Source organism: Eretmochelys imbricata, chromosome 14 (assembly GCF_965152235.1).
Source record: "Eretmochelys imbricata isolate rEreImb1 chromosome 14, rEreImb1.hap1, whole genome shotgun sequence".
Classification (NCBI taxonomy): domain Eukaryota; kingdom Metazoa; phylum Chordata; order Testudines; family Cheloniidae; genus Eretmochelys; species Eretmochelys imbricata.
The window spans coordinates 39,887,703-39,907,054 of NC_135585.1; the positions used below are offsets into that span (position 1 = coordinate 39,887,703).

Genomic DNA, 19,352 nt, shown 5'->3' on the forward strand with positions numbered 1-19,352 from the left:
AAACAATGAACAGGGGTCAAGGGGAGTGCCCCAGAGGTCGGTCCTGGGGCCGGTTTTGTTCAACCTTGTTGCCGGCACCCAGTGCCAGAAGGGAGCAACAGCAGGGGTTTGCTGCCCGGTGTGTGTTACTTAATAATTATAATGGGTTGGAGAAGCAGAAAAGTTTATTTGAAGCTTTAAAGAAGGTATAGGGAGAATAGAATCTCAAATCCTGCACACAGAGCAGGAAGTTACACAGGCTTTTTTTCATTTTTTTTAGCATACTTATTTAATAGCAAGCTGTCCTAAGTATCCATATAGCCAGCCAATTTAGTTACCAGCTAGTTTTTTTTGTCCTTTGTACCAGCTGTTAAACTATACATAAAGCTGCTTTCTTTAGCATTGTTTTTCCATATTTGTCTTGTTTGGCCTTGTTTCGTTTCAAGCGGTCTGACTCTGCAACATATTGCAAGGACCCTTGGCCCTAGTATGCATAGCTGCTGCGAGTGCCTCCAGGCCGGGGCGCGGGGGCAAGGACACTTGGGCCTAGTGCGAGGGGGCTTCATCGACACTCGTGGTCTTCCATCCCCTCGAGTTACCTAGTGGCCATGCCACAGTGTTCCCAACAACTCCCTCCTTTGAGAACACTCAACAGCCTTGGCTCTGAGTTTTTTTTACTTGAGCTACTTATTTTTTTACAATAGGATTTGCATAAGCACTTTGTGATAGCCCTGAAGAGAATGACTTATTAACTTTTGCAAAAGGGTCTTCACACATGATACTGCACAGCATAATACCAGTAATACAAGCAATACAGAAAAAAGAAATGTCAATAACAGGCTAAATAAACCACCAAGCCAAAACGACAAACCCCAGCTTGAAAACAAGGTTTGCAACCAGTCGCTCTTGGGGGCAGTATAGGCAAGCTGTGCTCCGGCTCGGGCATGGGCCTCAGCCTGTACCACCTTTTTATAGATTTTATAACTGCTGTTATTTATATATATACAACTTTGTGGCCCGACGAGGGCACAACCCCCCCCTTGGGATGCCAAGAGATAGTTCAAAGCCAGCCTGTTTTGGAGGGAAAACGTCCTGAGCTGCTGTACCTTTTTATTTAATATTTTTATTGCTGACTTTAAATTACTAACCGAGTCCTTTAACTTTTAGGCAACTTTCTCAAGTACCATTTGCAGCCTTACAGTATAGCGGCCTATGCATGCCATGGCTGGCCCGGTAAACAGTGGCGCTATTCTCAGTACAGAGCACCCTACAAGCTTCTCGGTTGTGAGGGAATTCTTTATGTTGCCCTTTAATGCCGTAGTCAGTCGCCGCAGGGTTTTTTTTGTGTGACTTAACAGAGGTATCTTGGGCATTTCTAATTTTTTTGGGGGGGCAGTGTGGCAGTTATTGACAAATGAGGAACTCCATGAGCTATATAACAGCTACCTGTCCAGTTGGCTGGCAGCACCTTGTAAGCCTTTTGGCCACATAGAAAATAGTGACCCTGTAGGGCCCAGTAAGGACTGTTTCTTAAGGGATATTTAAGGCTGCTTTGGCTGCTTTTTTAAACAGTTTATATGCCCCTAAGGGGGCATTCCATCCTCCTGATTGGGTACAAGTGGGGGGGTTTCTAATTGTGCCATTTAAATTACACTTGCTAGAGGGACCACTATAAACCCACCATTGGTCTTGCTACATTGGAAATATTATATTTCCAGCAAGTTATATTTCCAAACCCTTTTTTTGTGGTAAGATTATTTGTAAGAGTTTTTTTAAAAGGGGAGGAACCATTACATTTACACTGCTGACCTTTTTTTTTTTTTTTTTTTGGTTTTTATTTAATATCCATTAGCCTACTGTGTAATAACACAGGAGCTTTTTTTCACAGGACGCCCATAGTGATCAGATTGGTTTCGGGTAAAACATAACACTCCCTCAGTGAGTACTGCAACTGAATACTCCTGGTCCTGATAGGTGGCTTGCTGTAAAGAGGTTTTGTTCCAGAATGGCAGTCCGTTCTTTTTTGCTTTTTGGTGGCAGCTAATTCTGCTAGAGTCAGGGGCAGCATGTCAAGGGGCATTCCCGTTTTGGGGGACAGTGGAGTTGGAGCACATACCCAGCAATCAGTCTGGTTTGTTAAAGTAGCAACATGGTGCGCAAGCGAAACAAAGGAGTTATTCTCCTGATATGCATAGTTTGAAAATACCAATACAGAGAATACCAATGTTACCCATTTAATTACTACCAGAGTTTTTTTTTAACCCAGGGTCTCCAGTACCTGGGTGGGCCCATTTTAGCTTTAAGGTGCCAGCTATTTGTGTCTTTCAAACAGTAGCTTTAGCCCGAGATAGTCACTAGATGAGGAGTCAGCAGGTTGGACGGTCCACTGTTCTGCTGACGAGGGGGCGGGTACTGCCTTTAGACAAGAGTGATGGATCCAGTTCTTGTGTCCCTCGACCTTTGCCACTGTATGGGAGATCAGCAGGACGGTACAGGGTCCTTTCCACTTTTTCTGGAGAGGCTTGTCTTTCCAGGTACGAACAAGCACAGAGTCACCAGGCTGTAAGGAGTGGACGGGAGAGTCCAAGGGGAGAGGCTGGGAATCCTTGGTATACCTGTGAAGAGACAAGAGAACAGCAGACAGGGAACACATATGCTGTGACGAAAAAACATTACCCAACTCCTATTCCCCTGACAGAACCGGGGTGCCATTCATAGGCCATGCCCTTCCAAACATAATTTTAAAGAGACTAAGCCCTAATCTACCCTTTGGGAGAACGTGGATACCGAGTAGGACGAGGGGCAAAGCATCAGGCCATTGCAGTGAGGCTTCTTGGCACACTTTTGAGAGATGCCATTTAAGGGTCTGAATGGTCCGCTCCACTACCCCACTGGCTTGCGATCTCCAGGGCATATGGAGTTTCCAGGGGATCTGTAAGGAATGTGAGATGCTTTGAATGATTTTTGACGTGAAATGTGTCCCGTTGTCAGTTTCCATCCACAGGGGGAGTCCAAAGCGAGGAATGATCTCCTTAACAAACTTAAGGGCCACTGTTCTGGCAGTGCAATTACGGCAGGGGAAGGCTTCTGGCCATCCGCTGAACCGATCCACTATGACAAGGAGATATTTGAACCCTTGAGTCTGGGGAAACTCAGTAAAAACTCAGTAAAAACTCAGTAAAACTCAGATAGGCTCAGTAAACTCTATTTGCCCATCTTGTCCAGGGCCCGGAGTGGGTTCTAGGGCAGCTGATGGCACAGGATGACCCGGTCGGGGGTTATTCTTTTGGCAGACTAAGCAGTCTGCTTGTACCTGGGCAGCCAGGGGTCGGAGTCCGGAAGCGATAAAGTATTTTCCCGTTAGTTGGATAAGTGCTTCTCTGCCAGCATGAGTGGTTTGATGTAGTTTCTGCAGCACCAGCCGGATCAGGCACTTTGGTAGGAGGATCTTCCCTTCCGGGGAATGGAGCCATCCCTCCTTTTCCCAGAGACCGAGTTTGTCAGTTAGTTGTCTCTTCTCCCCAGAGTACTGAGGGGTTGGAAGCTCCCCTATTGATGGGATAAGGGCATGCATATGGGCGTTCTCAGTCTGAGGGGATGGCAGGGTGGCAGCATGCTTAGCCTCTCTATTTGCCCAGGCGTTACCTCTGGCCACATCTTGATCTTCCCTTTGATGGGCTTTACAGTGTACCACCGCGACTTCCGAGGGAAGTTGTACGGCTTCTAGGAGCCGGAGGATTTGCGGCCCATACTTAGCTGGGACCCTTGGGCTGTCAGCATTTTCCTTTGCTTTCATAGGCCAGCATGAGCATGTAGCACACCAAAAGCATACTTTGAATCAGTTAAAATGTTGACCCACTTTCCTTTTGACAGTTCAAGTGCACGGGTCAGGGCTATTTGTTCGGCAAGCTGGGCAGAGGTCCCAGAAGGCAAACCTTCAGCTTCCACAGTCTCATGGAGGGTCACAACAGCATAACCCACCCTCCTTTGCCCATCTATTACAGTACTGCTACCATCAGTGTACCACTCATAATTTGCATTTGGGAGGGGTGCATCCTTTAAATCCGGACGGCTGGAGTACTGGGCATCTATGATCTTTAAACAGTCATGTTCCTGTTCCTCTGTCTCTGGCAAGAGGGTGGCTGGGTTAAAGGAGGGGCAAGGCTGTAAGGTGACTTCAGAGTTCTCTAACAGCTTAGCCTGGTACCGAGCAATCCGAGCCTGGGTGAGCCAGAGCCCACCCTTTGCATCCAATAAGGCTGGGACCATATGGGGAGTATAGATTTGCATAACCCCTCCCAATGTTAGCTTCTCGGCTTCCTCAAGCACTAGGGCAATAGCTGCAACCTCCCGTAAACATGCCGGCCAACCCTGTGCAACCTGATCCAGTTGCTTAGAAAAATAAGCCACGGGACATCGCCATGCTCCCAACAGTTGTGTGAGCACTCCTGGGGCCACCCCCTTTCATTCATGTACATACAACTGAAATGGCTTAGAGAGATCCTGCAGGCCCAGAGCCGGGGCTTCCATCAACTTTCTTTTTAAGATTTTAAATTCCCTGTCAGCCTCTGGGGTCCAATAGAAAGGGTCATGATCCGCTCCTTTTACGCAGTCGTACAGGGGTTTAGCCCATAGTCCAAACTCTGGGATCCATATTCTGCAAAAGCCTGCCATACCCAGAAATCATAGAATCATAGAATATCAGGGTTGGAAGGGACCTCAGGAGGTCATCTAGTCCAACCCCCTGCTCAAAGCAGGACCAATCCCCAATTAAATCATCCCAGCCAGGGCTTTGTCAAGCCTGACCTTAAAAACTTCTAAGGAAGGAGATTCTACCACCTCCCTAGGTAACGCATTCCAGTCTTTCACCACCCTCCTAGTGAAAAAGTTTTTCCTAATATCCAACCTAAACCTCCCCCACTGCAACTTGAGACCATTACTCCTTGTCCTGTCCTCTTCTACCACTGAGAATAATCTAGAACCATCCTCTCTGGAACCACCTCTCAGGTAGTTGAAAGCAGCTATCAAATCCCCCCTCATTCTTCTCTTCTGCAGACTAAACAATCCCAGTTTCCTCAGCCTCTCCTCATAAGTCATGTGTTCCAGACCCCTAATCATTTTTGTTGCCCTTTGCTGGACTCTCTCCAATTTCTCCACATCCTTCTTGTAGTGTGGGGCCCAAAACTGGACACAGTACTCCAGAGGAGGACTCACCAATGTCAAATAGAGAGGAACGATCACGTCCCTCGATCTGCTCGCTATGCCCCTACTTATACATCCCAAAATGCCATTGGCCTTCTTGGCAACAAGGGCACACTGCTGACTCATATCCAGCTTCTTGTCCACTGTCACTCCTAGGTCCTTTTCAGCAGAACTGCTGCCTAGCCATTCGGCCCCTAGTCTGTAGCTGTGCATTGGGTTCTTCCGTCCTAAGTGCAGGACCCTGCACTTATCCTTATTGAACCTCATCAGATTTCTTTTGGCCCAATCCTCCAATTTGTCTAGGTCCCTCTGTATCCTATCCCTGCCCTTCAGCGTATCTACCACTCCTCCCAGTTTAGTATCATCCACAAATTTGCTGAGAGTGCAATCCACACCATCCTCCAGATCATTTATGAAGATATTGAACAAAACCGGCCCCAGGACCGACCCCTGGGGCACTCCACTTGACACCGGCTGCCAACTAGACATGGAGCCATTGATCACTACCCATTGAGCCCGACAATCTAGCCAACTTTCTACCCACCTTATAGTGCATTCATCCAGCCCATACGTCTTTAACTTGCTAACAAGAATACTGTGGGAGACCGTGTCAAAAGCTTTGCTAAGTCAAGAAACAATACATCCACTGCTTTCCCTTCATCCACAGAACCAGTAATCTCATCATAGAAGGCAATTAGATTAGTCAGGCATGACCTTCCCTTGTTGAATCCATGCTGACTGTTCCTGATCACTTTCCTCTCATGTAAGTGCTTCAGGATTGATTCTTTGAGGACCTGCTCCATGATTTTTCCGGGTACTGAGGTGAGGCTGACCGGCCTGTAGTTCCCAGGATCCTCCTTCTTCCCTTTTTTAAAGATTGGCACTACATTAGCCTTTTTCCAGTCACCTGGGATTTCCCCTGTTCACCACGAGCTTTCAAAGATAATGGCCAATGGCTCTGCAATCACAGCCGCCAATTCCTTTACCGCTCTCGGATGCAACTCATCCGGCCCCATGGATTTGTGCACGTCCAGCTTTTCTAAATAGTCCCTAACCACCTCTTTCTCCACAGAGGGCTGGCCATCTACTCCCCATGTTGTGATGTCCAGCGCAGCAGTCTGGGAGCTGACCTTGTCTGAAGACAGTGAAGACAGAGGCAAAAAAAGCATTGAGTACATTAGCTTTTTCCACATCCTCTGTCACTAGGTTGCCTCCCTCATTCAGTAAGGGGCCCACACTTTCCTTGGCTTTCTTCTTGTTGCCAACATATCTGAAGAAACCCTTCTTGTTACTCTTGACATCTCTTGCTAGCTGCAGCTCCAGGTGCGATTTGGCCCTCCTGATTTCACTCCTACATGCCCGAGCAATATCTTCCCTGGTCATATGTCCAACCTTCCACTTCTTGTAAGCTTCTTTTTTATGTTTAAGATCTGCTAGGATTTCACCGTTAAGCCAAGCTGGTCGCTTGCCATATTTACTATTCTTTCGACTCATCGGGATGGTTTCTCCCTGTAACCTCAACAGGGATTCCTTGAAATACAGCCAGCTCTCCTGGACTCCTTTCCCCTTCATGTTAGTCCCCTAGGGGATCCTATCCATCCGTTCCCTGAGGGAGTCGAAGTCTGCTTTCCTGAAGTCCAGGGTCCGTATCCTGCTGCTTACCTTTCTTCCCTGTGTCAGGATCCTGAACTCAACCAACTCATGGTCACTGCCTCCCAGATTCCCATCCACTTTTGCTTCCCCCACTAATTCTTCCCTGTTTGTGAGCAGCAGGTCAAGAAAAGCTCCCCCCCTAGTTGGCTCCTCTAGCACTTGCTCCAGGAAATTGTCCCCTACGCTTTCCAAAAACTTCCTGGATTGTCTGTGCACCGCTGTATTGCTCTCCCAGCAGATATCAGGATGATTGAAGTTGCCCATGAGAACCAGGGAGTGCGATCTAGTAGCTTCTGTGAGTACACTGACAACAACGCATGTGAGCAATGTACTTGACTAGCAAACACACACTAAAAGCAAAGTCTCAGTACTCTGCACTTGTAACGTAATCTCACAAAAAGAAACATATAAGCCAGATTTACACTAGCAACTTTCACCATCATAGCAATATCAGCTTGGAAGTGTGATTTTTTTGCAACATTTCTATACCGATGTCAAGGTTCCTTCCCCACTCTGAACTCTAGGGTACAGATGTGGGGACCTGCATGAAAACCTCCTAAGTTTACTTTTACCAGCTTAGGTTAAAACTTCCCCAAGGTACAAACTATTTTACCCTTTGCCCTTGGACTTCCACTGCTACCACCAAACTTTATCTGGGTTCCTGAAAAAACGTAGTTTGGAAACGTCTTTCCCCCCCAAATCCTCCCAACCCTTGCACCCCACTTTCTGGGGAAGGTTTGGTAAAAATCCTCACCAATTTGCGTAGGTGACCACAGACCCAAACCCTTGGATCTTAGAACAATGAAAAAGCATTCAGTTTCCTTACAAGAAGACTTTTAATAGAAGTAAAAAAGAATCATCTCTGTAAAATCAGGATGGTAAATACCTTACAGGGTAATTAGGTTCAAAACATAGAGAATCCCTCTAGGCAAAACCTTAAGTGACAAAAAAGACACACAGACAGGAATATTCATTCTATTCAGCACAGTTGTTTTCTCAGCCATTTAAAGAAATCATAATCTGACACATACCTAGCTAGATTACTTACTAAATTCTAAGACTCCATTCCTGTTCTGTCCCCGGCAAAAGCATCACACAGACAGACACAGACCCTTTGTTTTTCTCCCTCCTCCCAGCTTTTGAAAGTATCTTGTCTCCTGATTGGTCATTTTGGTCAGGTGCCAGCGAAGTTACCTTTAGCTTCTTAACCCTTTCCAGGTGAGAGGATTTTTCCTCTGGCCAGGAGGGATTTTAAAGGGGTTTACCCTTCCCTTTATATTTATGACAACCGATAAAACCCCTAGTGCAAATATGCTAAACCAGCTTAAAAATGCTTCTGTGATGTGTCTTGTTTCTCTCAGAGCACCAGTGTAAGCAATACCAGCAAAACTACTAGTACATTTACATTAGGACAGTTTATTTGTATTGCTATACCAGCAAAACTTTTCCAGTGTAGATCTGGCTATATATTGTCTCACAATACATTCTCTCTCTTCTTCTCATATAAACACACACACACACTGTCAAGGTTCCTTCTCCACTCTGAACTCTAGGGTACAGTTGTGGGGACCTGCATGAAAGACCCGTTAGCTTATTCTTACCAGCTTAGGTTAAAAAATTCCTCAAGGTACAAACTTTGCCTTGTCCTTGAACCCTATGATGCCACCACCAAGCCTGTTAAACAAAGAACAGGGAAAGAGCCCACTTGGAGACGTCTTCCCCCAAAAACTTCTCCACCAGGCCATTTCTTTGATGATGGTAAGGGGTGGCAACCAAGTCATTCACCCAATGAGCTTCCCAAAGGCTTTCCATAGTTCCTGCCAGGAAATTAGTTCCTCCATCTGTGAGGATGTTGGAGAGCCAACCTACCCTGGCAAAAATGTCCGTTAGTGCCTGACACACACTTTTAGCCCTCGTGTTGCTTAGAGCTACTGCTTCCGGCCATCGGGTGGCAAAATCCATGAAAGTCAGTATGTACTGCTTTCGTCTGGGTGTCTTTTTCAGAAAAGGACACAGAATATCCACAGCTACTCTCTGAAATGGAACCTCAATGATGGGAAGTGGCTGTAGAGGGGCTTTGACCTGGTCTTGGGGTTTTCCCACTCTTTGACACACCTCACAAGACCGGACATAGGTAGAAACATCCTTGCCCATTCCTTCCCAATGGAATGACTTTCCCAAACGGTCTTTGGTCCTGTTCACCCCAGTATGGCTACTAGGATGATCGTGGGCCAAGCTCAAGAGCTTTACCCGGTACTTAGTTGGAACTACCAACTATCTCTGATGATGCCAGTCTTCCTGGTGTCCACCAGAAAGAGTTTCCTTGTGTAAAAGTCCTCTTTCTACAACAAACCTGGATCGATTAGAAGAGCTGAGAGGCAGTGGGTTGCTCCATGCCTCTGAAAGCTTTCTGGAGGCTTTCATCTGCTTCCTGTTCAGTCTGGAACTGTTCCCTTGATGCTGGAGACATCAGTTCCTCATTGGATTGTGGACCTATGCTTGGTCCCTCTGGAAGCAAGGCAGGTGATGGGGCTGTTTCCGTTGACTGTGAACCGCTGTCCGCTGGTACACTATGTTGGGGTTCAGGATCCCGCTGAGCCTCTTGTGGAGGGTTATCTGGTGCTGGTGGTGTAGGTTCTGTGGGGCCCTCTGGTGTTGGGGTTGCAAGCACTGGATTCAGTGCTGGCACTGGTTGTGGTGCTGGTTGCTCTGCCGGTTCCGGTTCTGAGACTAGCTCTGTGTGGGTCTCTGGGACTGGATCCACTACTGCTGTTGCAGATGTTGGCATGGGGTCCAGTTCCATCACCTCTGACCAGGTCCTGGTAGACATTTCCGGAACAGAGCTAGGTGTGACAGCTTGCTTAGCCTGGCTGCGGGTGACCATTCCCACCCTCTTGGCTAGCTTCACATGATTGGGCAAGTCTTCCTGCAACAGCATGGGGATGGGATAATCATCATAGACTGCAAAAGTCCACGTTCCTGACCAGCCCTTGTACTGGACCAGCAACTTGGCTGTAGGCAAGTCAAAAGAGTTTGACTTGAAGGGTTGAATCGTCACTTGGATCTCTGGGTCGATTAAATTGGGGTCCACTAAGGAAGCATGGATAGCCGACACTTGTGCTCGGGTGTCCCTTCACACGGTGACCTTCTTCCTGCCCACACTCACAGTTTCCCTCCGCTCTGAGGGTATCTGGGAGGTATCTGGGCCTGAGGACCTCTGGTGTTTTTCTGGTGCAATGAACTGTAATTGGTTGGGGTTCTTGGGGCAGCTGGCCTTTACATGCCCCAGCTTGTTACTTTTAAAACATCATCCAGCTGATGGGTCACTGGGGCAAAATGGGTTGTTGGAGAATGGTGTGGCGGGACGATAAGGTGTCTGGAGTATTCCTTGGTGTGTAGTTGTGGCCTTGGGCTGCCCCCGGTAGTAGGGTGTGTTGTGAGGTTGTCCCTTCTGGTATCCCCTCCAACTGCAACCAGGGTTGTTTCTCTCTCCTCCCTCCACCTGTTTTGTTCCGATTTGCCCCACCTCTCTGGTGGTCTGGGACTGCTTGTATTGATCAGCATAAGAAGCAAGACTTTCTGCAGAGTCCATTTTCTTATCCCCTAAACACTGTTTTATTTCCTTCTTGGACATATTCAGGAATGCTCCTGAGCCATCAAATCACACATTCCTTCAAAGCTAGTTACACCCCTTCCTTTGACCCATTTAGCTAACAGATCCTTCATCTGGTTTAGATAAGCCACATTACTTAGTCTGGGTCCTCTCTTAAGGGCTCTAAATTTTACTCTGTAAGTTTCAGGTGTAACTTGAAATTGCTTTAAAACCAAATCCTTGAATTTATTATAGTCAGAAGCTTCATCAATAGGCATCTTATTGAATATGTCCAGAGTTCTTCCAGTCAATTTTGGGACCAATGTGGTCATCTTGTGAGCTTCAGGAATTTGATGGAATGTGCACAGTCTCTCAAAGGTAAGAAAATATTCAGCAATATCACTGGATTCATCATACTGTGGACATAGTTGCTCCCATTTGTGGATTGTTGGGTAAGGATTGTTAGAGTTATCCGGTATATTCTGCTGAGCCTTTGCTTTCTTCATCTCCAGTGCATGCTTCCACTCTTTTTCCTTTGCCTCCATATCTTTGTCCTTTGCCTCCCTAGCTCTCCTGTGGGCAGCCTCTTGGGCTTTTTCTGCCTCTTTCACTGCCTCTAGTCTGGTTAACTCCAGTTTGTTTTGTGCCTTGGTTTCTGTCATGTTAGCCTCTCTGTTTTTAATTAACTTTACACCCGAGAGTTAGAAAGAAAACCACAAAACAAAACAAAACAAAACAAAAAACCTGTCTTGTAAAATTTTGCTGTGCTGTAATCTGATACCTATGTTCTCTGATAGCTATTTTCAGCCTACAGAAAAATCCTTTAAAAAAAGCCTAACACCTCTGTCTCCAGGCAAATAGACAGAAAACCCTCTAGCTGCTTTTAGCTAAAAAAACCCACACCTCTTAAAAAACCCACACATCTTCAGGTCTATGAAAAACTTGTGAATGTCCCTGCAGGAGGTTAACTACCCTGCCTTTAGGTAGAGAAAACTCCAGCTCAAAAAAGAAAGATCCCCTTTTTTATGCCTGCTGCTCTGTCCCCCAGGCAGAGACACTGAATTTACAGCTGCAATCCTCTTTTACAAAACCTTTTAAAATCCTGCTGTGCTTCTGGTTCAGAATGTTCTCAAAAAAATCTCAAAATGATCCCCAAAAAATCTGAAAATGATCTAAAAAAAATCTCAAAATGTTCCCACCGCTCTGCCACCATGTCAAGGTTCCTTCCCCACTCTGAACTCTAGGGTACAGACGTGGGGACCTGCATGAAAGAACCCCTAAGCTTATTCTTACCAGCTTAGGTTAAAAACTTCCTCAAGGTACAAACTTTGGCTTGTCCTTGAACCCTGTGCTGCCACCACCAAGCGTGTTACACAAAGAACAGGGAAAGAGCCCACTTGGAGATGTCTTCCCCCCAAAATATGCCCCCAAGTCCTACACCCCCTTTCCTGGGGAAGGCTTGATAACAAATCCTCACCAATTTGTACAGGTGAACACAGACCCAAACCCTTGGATCTTAAGAACAATGAAAAATCAATCAGGTTCTTAAAAGAAGAATTTTAATGAAAGCAAAGGTAAAAGAATCACCTCTGTAAAATCAGGATGGTAAATACCTTACAGGGTAATCAGATTCAAAACATAGAGAATCCCGCTAGGCAAAACCTTAAGTTACAAAAAGACACACAGACAGGAACATCCATTCCATTCAGCACAGCCTATTTTACCAGCCATTTAACAAAAGGAAATCTAACGCATTTCTAGCTAGATTACTTACTAACAAGTTCTGAGACTGCATTCCTGATCTGTTCCCGGCAAAAGCATCAGACAGACAGACAGACCCTTTGTTACCCCCCCCCCCCCCCGCCTCCAGCTTTGAAAGTATCTTGTCTCCTCATTGGTCATTTTGGTCAGGTGCCAGCGAGGTTATCTTAGCTTCTTAACCCTTTACAAGTGAAAGGGTTTTGCCTCTGGCCAGGAGGGATTTTATAGCACTGTATACAGAAAGGTGGATACCCTTCCCTTTATATTTATGACACACACGCACACAAATTCTCCTCCATTTACTGCCAATAGGTAAAATTATCACCCCACCACCAAGTTATTTAGATACCTAAGTCTTATTTTCAAAAGTGACTTTGGCACTTATAAATATAATATGGCCAGATTTTTAAAGGCATTTAGGTGCCTATAGAGGATTACCTAAAGAACCTAGAGTCTAACAAATTTATTTGGTCATAAGCTTTCATGGGCTAAAACCCACTTCATCAAATACATGGAGTGGAATATACAGTAGGAATATATATATATATATATATACAGAGAACATGAAGAGATGCGGGTTGCCAAACCCACTCTAACAAGACAAATAAATTAAGGTGGGCTATTATTGGCAGGAGAAAAAAAAACTTTTGTTGTGATAATCAGGATGGCCCATTTCAAACAGCTGACAAGAAGGTGTGAGTAACAGTAGGGGGTAAATTAGCATGGGGAAACAGTTTTTAGTTTTTGTAATGACCCATCCATTCCCAGTCTCTATTCAATTTGATGGTGTTCAGTTTGCATGGTGTCCAATTTGATGGAGTCCAGTTTGCAAATTAATTCCAGTTCTGCAGTTTCTCGTTGGAGTCTGTTTTTGAAGTTTTTTTGTTGAAGAATTGCCACTTTTAGGTCTGTAATTGAGTGTCCAGGGCGGTTGAAGTGTTCTCCGACTGGTTTTTGAATGTTATAATTCTTGACGTCTGATTTGTGTCCATTTATTCTTTTGTATAGAGACTGTCCGGGTTGGCCAATGTACATGGCAGAGGGGCATTGCAGGCACATGATGGCATATATCACATTGGTAGATGTGCAGGTGAATGAGCCCCTGATGGTGTGGCTGATGTGATTAGGTTCTATGATGGTGTCCCTTGAATAGATATGTGGCAATGGGTTTTGTTGCAAGGATAGGTTTCTGGGTCAGTGTTTTTGTTGTGTGGTATGTGGTTGCTGGTGAGTATTTGCTTCAGGTTGGGGGGCTGTCTGTAAGCGAGGACTGGCCTGTCTCCCAAGGTCTGTGAAAGTGAGAGATTGTCCTTCAGGATAGGTTGGTTGATCCTTGATGATGTGTTGGAGAGGTTTTAGTTGGGGGATGAAGGTGACGGCTAGTGGCGTTCTGTTACTTTCTTTGTTGGGCCTGTCCTGTAGTAGGTGACTTCTGGGTACTCTTCTGACCCAGGCCTTCTGCAGCCATGCCACAGGAAGTGGATCTCCTGGACACTACGGTGCTAATAAGCGATGGTCACATAAACACCACCCTATACCGGAAACCTACTGACAGCTATACTTACCTACATGCCTCCAGCTTTCATCCAAACCACATCAGACGATCCATTGTCTACAGCCAAGCTCTAAGATACAACCGCATTTGCTCCAATACCTCAGACAGAGACAAACACCTACAGGATCTCTATCAAGCGTTCTTAAAACTACAATAACAACCTGCTGAAGTGAAGAAACAGATTCACAGAGCCAGAAGATGGCAACCCCCATCTCTTCATGTTCTCCCTATCTATCTATCTATCTATCTATCTATCTATCTATCTATCTATCTATCTATCTATCTTCCTGATGTATTTTCGACTCCATGCATCTGATGACATGGGTTTTAGCCCACAAAAGCTTATGCCCAAATACATTTGTTAATCTCTAAGGTGTCACAAGTACTCCTCATTTTTTTTGCTGATACAGACTAACATGGCTACCATTCTGGTAGGTGCTTAATAGCTGCTTAATACCTATAGGTGCTTAATATCTATAGAAATCAATGGGTGTTAAGTGCTAAGATGTTTTTGAAAATCTCACAATGCACCTAAATACTTTTAAAAATCTGGTCTGAATGACTAAGGCATTTTTGAAAATGGAACCTTGTCACTGAAGTGCTTTTGCAAATGTTAATCCTCGCCATGAGGCAGCCACCAGCCAGAGGCAGATACGATTGCTCATGATGGTGACATTTTGCAGGAGGTATCAGATGGCCATAAAGAAGTATAAGGACATGACATCAAAGAGGAAGAACTCCATGCAGTCCATCAGGAAGTAGGCCTGGGCATGGTAGCTAGGGAAGGAACTCATATCCTGATTGCTCACTATTGGGATGACCTTGTTGGTGAGCAGGACATCCAGGAGGGAGAGGTTGGTGATGAAGGGGCATACTGGACTGGTGAGTTTGGAGAAGAAGACCCAGAGATTCTGGCTTTGAGATAAACTGTTATTTCATGTTAATCATCCAGAACCCAGAAAGGGAGAATAATTCCAGTGTACCAATTGCAGGGCTTTATTTGATTGGGAAAGGAGAGTAACTTGTATAGTGTCAGGGTCTGACACCAGTTTGGTGTTAGCTTTAAGTCCTATCCATAACCAACAGGGATTTAAGTATAAGTTTTTCTTTAAACCTTCAGTGGGGCCACTCGTGTTTAAAGTTGAGAATGTGCTGAAGTGGCTGCGGAATCAGGGCCTTTGTACAGAATATTCAAAGTGAGTTTTAATTTTATAATCATGAGTGTTTGGACCAGATCCTCAGCTGGTGTAAATTCTCAGAGATCTATTGACTTCAACCGAGCGATGACAATTTAAACCAGCTGAGAATTAGCCCATTGATTTTTCAGGAACCCATGTCTGATACTTCCATTTATTCAGAGAAACAAAACACAGCATGTTTGAAATGTTTCAGAGTAACAGCCGTGTTAGTCTGTATTCGCAAAAAGAAAAGGAGTCCTTGTGGCTGTAGCTCACGAAAGCTTATGCTCAAATAAATTGGTTAGTCTCTAAGGTGCCACAAGTCCTCCTTTTCATGTTTGAAATGTATCCAGTCAAAACATCTTGAAGTCCAAACACTGAGTTCTTTTGATGAGCTGTTTATAAATGATTGATGGAGTAAGATATAGTCATAACAAATCTTTGCTAAATAATGTTTAATAAGGAGTACTTATAAGAAAATCATGATGTGGACAAAGACAATCATTAACAGGAAAAGAAGCACAATGATTTTCATAGATTATGTTATCTAGCTAGCTAGCTAACATAATTCACAATTAAAGAGAAATCTGTCATTATGACTAAATGAGGTTGTGTGTTAGGAGAAGAAATGGTCCTATCTGTCTGTCTCTCTGTCTAATCACATGGTCTGTTTTTGTCTGTCATATATCTAGTGTACAGAACCATTCACAAAGATGGTATTCTAATAGTAACAACTTCTGAGATCCTTTCTCAGCTTGGAAATGAGTAGATCTACATGGGATAGCGTATGGAACACCAGATCAGTGCATGTGACGGCACTTTTCCACTTACATCAAGGCTAGAACAAAATGATCCCAACCAAGTAACTTACACCAGTGTTCATGTCACTACTGAGTGGAGCCCAGAGACTTTGGGCCAGAACCTCATCAGTATTAAATTGGTGATGTCAATGGGTCTAGTTTACATTGGTGCTGATTTAGATGAGTTGGGATATCAGATCCTTACATTTCTGTCACACTCACTTTCTCCAGGGGTCTATCAGCCAATTCTGGATCCTTATGTAGACAGGCTCTTGGCCAAATCCTAATTTCTTTGAAGTGAAGGGCTAAACCTCAGTGACTTCAATGAGATCCAAATTTGGCCTCATTATCCAGAGTTAGATTTTCTTTAGAAAATACTGGAAAAAGTTTCTCTTCAAAACAGTCTTTGCACCATAGGAAGAATGACACAGTTCTTACATAGAAAAGATGAGTGAGGTAATATCTTTTATTGGATCATCTTCTGTTGGTGAGAGGGACAAGCTTTCGAGCGACATGGAGCTCTTCTTCAGGTTAAAATAATAAAAGACAGCTACCTGAGGCTTTTTATCTCCTAAAATGTCATTAATAATACAATAATATCCCAACAGTATATACATAATAATTTCAGGAGGAACTTAGCCACGCAGAAATTTCTTTTGCACCCTTTTATCATTGTGGGGAGCAAACCTTCAGCTCACTCAGAAAACCCCATCAAAGAGATGACATATGAGTACTCTCAAGAGAAGGCAAACATTGAAAATCTTATCTAACCAAACTCTCACCATCTCAACAGGCCTTCCCACCTGCAAACCCACCTGGAACAAAGAAACAAATAAAAACAGCAAACAACTCAACAAAAATCAACTAAAAATCTGACAAACAAAAAAACCCAAAAAACAAATGCTTTGATACCTCAGTCAGAATTATTATCCTGAAAAATAAGAACAGCCAGAGAACCCACTAGGGACTTTGCTATGGCTACTGATTTTATTTGCAAGATTATCACATAGTATGGTGATGGCTAGCAGTACATAGGTAGATAGATAGATTCCAATCTTAATTACATTGATGTAAACCTAGTAACCACTGTTTTTCTTGAATTGTTTGTCTGGATTTTTATTAGTGTAAATACCCAATTCTGCATAAACAGATTGCACAGTATGTTCTCATGAAGGCAATCATGTCATCAGATGATTCTATTTATAAAGAAACACAGAATGAAACTGTGATCAGTGGAGAAATATAGACATTTTATTCTTGCTGAATAACCTCCAACCTAGCAGTTTACTCAGTGCATGTTTCATTTCCTTGTTTCTCATGCTGTAGATAATCGGATTCATCATTGAGGGCATTATGGTATAGAGAACAGCCACCAAGAGATTCAGGTCTGAGGTTGAATTGGAGGTGGGTTTCAGGAAGGCAAAGATGCCAGTGAAAAGGAATAAGGAGACCACAATAAGGTGAGGGAGGCAGGTGGAGAAGGCTTTATGCCGGCCCTTCTCAGAAGGGATTCTCAGCACTGTTTTGTAGATCTGAACATACGACACAATTATAAAAGCAAAGCAGATTAAACATAAAGGCACACAAAGAGAAATAAGAACAACTTCACCGAGGTATGAGTCAGAGCAGGCAAGGTGGAGGAGCTGGGGGATTTCACAGAAGAACTGATCCACCCTGTTGCCTCCACAGAAAGATATTGCAAATGTGTTCCCGGTGTGCATTGCAGAGTAGAGAATACCACTGACCCAGGCACTGGCTGCCATTTGGACACAAGCTCTCCTGGTCATCACCATCTCATAGTGCAACGGTTGGCAGATGGCGATATATCGGTCGTATGCCATGATGGTCAGTAAGACAAAATTTGCTGAAGCAAAGAATAAGAAAAAAAAGACTTGGGCGACACATCCAGAATAAGAAATTGATCTGGTGTTCATGAGGGAATTGGCCATGGATTTGGGGATGGTGACAGAGATGTAGCTAAAGTCTAGGATGGACAGATTCATCAGGAAGAAGTACATGGGGTTGTGAAGGTGGCAGTCGAGGGCTATGGCTGTGATGATGAGAAGGTTCCCCAGCAGGGATATCAGGTAAAGCAGTAGAAACACAATAAAGTGTAAAATCTGCAGTTCCCAAACATCAGAGAATCCCAGGAGAAGGAATTCAGTCACGGCGGTTTGGTTGGACATTTTCTTCCTCAGAACACTGTGTGATGGCTGCAGGGGGAATGAGAAGGACCATGGTCAGGATTAGAGCAACAAAGGGAATTGCCCTGATTCCTCTTTCTCTAATATCTCATTCTATGAATGTCAAAGGTGCACAGAACTCATCACTTACAATGAGTTGGTGTTGTTAGTGCTCCTCGCCTCTGACAATCCATCAGTCATATTATCACACTAGTGTAACCTCCTTTAAACTCAACAGAGCTTCATCACTTTACCTGATCTGAGGATTTGGCCGAAGGTGTGGCTTGTTAAAATGCAGTATGAAGGATGGAACAAGGCACACTCCAAATCCAACAATTCTTGCAAAGAAGGTCCCTCCATTGCGACCATCACCAAGCTCACAACTTGGGCATAAAACTAATAGACTAAAATGCCAACACAGCCTGATTCCCACTTTGAAGGGCAATATGACGTAGACTCCTCCAGCATCATAAGTAGCAGGTCATCTGTAATGTTTCTACTGCAAGCTCTGTGCCTAGACGGCCTGCTGCCTGCTTCCAGATTAATTTATGGCAACAACTCCCAGCTGCACTTTGGCCTGCATGTAACAATGGGCTAGCAGCATCCCTCCGTCACCACTATGTTTTATCGTTTACTCTGTGCTGTGCGGTGCAGGAGTTGCCAGGCCACTTGAGCTCTACTCTTGTCTCTGCCAGTGACCTGCTGTGTGACCTTGAACCAGTCATTTCCCCTCTTTGTGACTCTGTTTCCCCTCCCTCCCTTTCTCTGCCATCTCTACTAGGACTGTAAGGGCTTTTGGAGAGGGGCTGTGGGGCAGATTTTTAAAGGTATTGAGGCACCTAGTGGGATTTTCAAAAGCATCTAGGCCCCCAAGAAATCAATGAGCTGTAAGCTCCTAGGTGCTTCTGAAAATCCCACTAGGCACCAAAATACCTTTGAAAACACGGCCCCGTGTCTTACTCTGTGTAAGTTGTGCACAGCCATTTACACCTTTTATACTCAGCCAGTAGCAGAGTGGAGCTAGGCCAGGAGGTCTGAGTTCTACTCCAGGGAGCTCCCATATGTCCTTGAATGAGGTCAGGATAGACAGGCTTTGGCTGCTTGGTCAGCTCTAAACCGAGGTTTAAAGAGACAAGTCTGTATAAAACGTTCTGTGCGCTCTGACGCAACTATCCCTTTGAAAGCGAAATCACATAGATTCAATAGAATAAATGGGTTTGAAATCAAGCTCTTATCAGGCAATATTAATGTTCCCCAATTAATTTAAAATTTATGGCTGGTTGGAAATTTTCAGCTGTGTTATTTTTAATGGAGATTGTTTTTTCAGCTAACACCGCCAACAACAAAATCTTAGAATCTCTCTGCTTCCCTCCAACATTTTGGGATTCTTTTGTAAAAAAACTGAAAACTCAAAACCCAAACAGTTTTGGTTTTGTGATCAAAAAAATC

The 19,352-nt window shown here is 44.5% G+C and overlaps 1 protein-coding gene across 1 annotated transcript; it reads right to left on the reverse strand.

The window, feature by feature from the left end:
• Positions 1-16,949: 16,949 nt before the first annotated feature.
• LOC144274014 (olfactory receptor 14A16-like) lies at positions 16,950-17,906 on the reverse strand. Its single transcript, XM_077832729.1, has one exon. The coding sequence runs from the start codon at positions 17,904-17,906 to the stop codon at positions 16,950-16,952; it is 957 nt and encodes a 318-aa protein (XP_077688855.1).
• Positions 17,907-19,352: the final 1,446 nt, after the last annotated feature.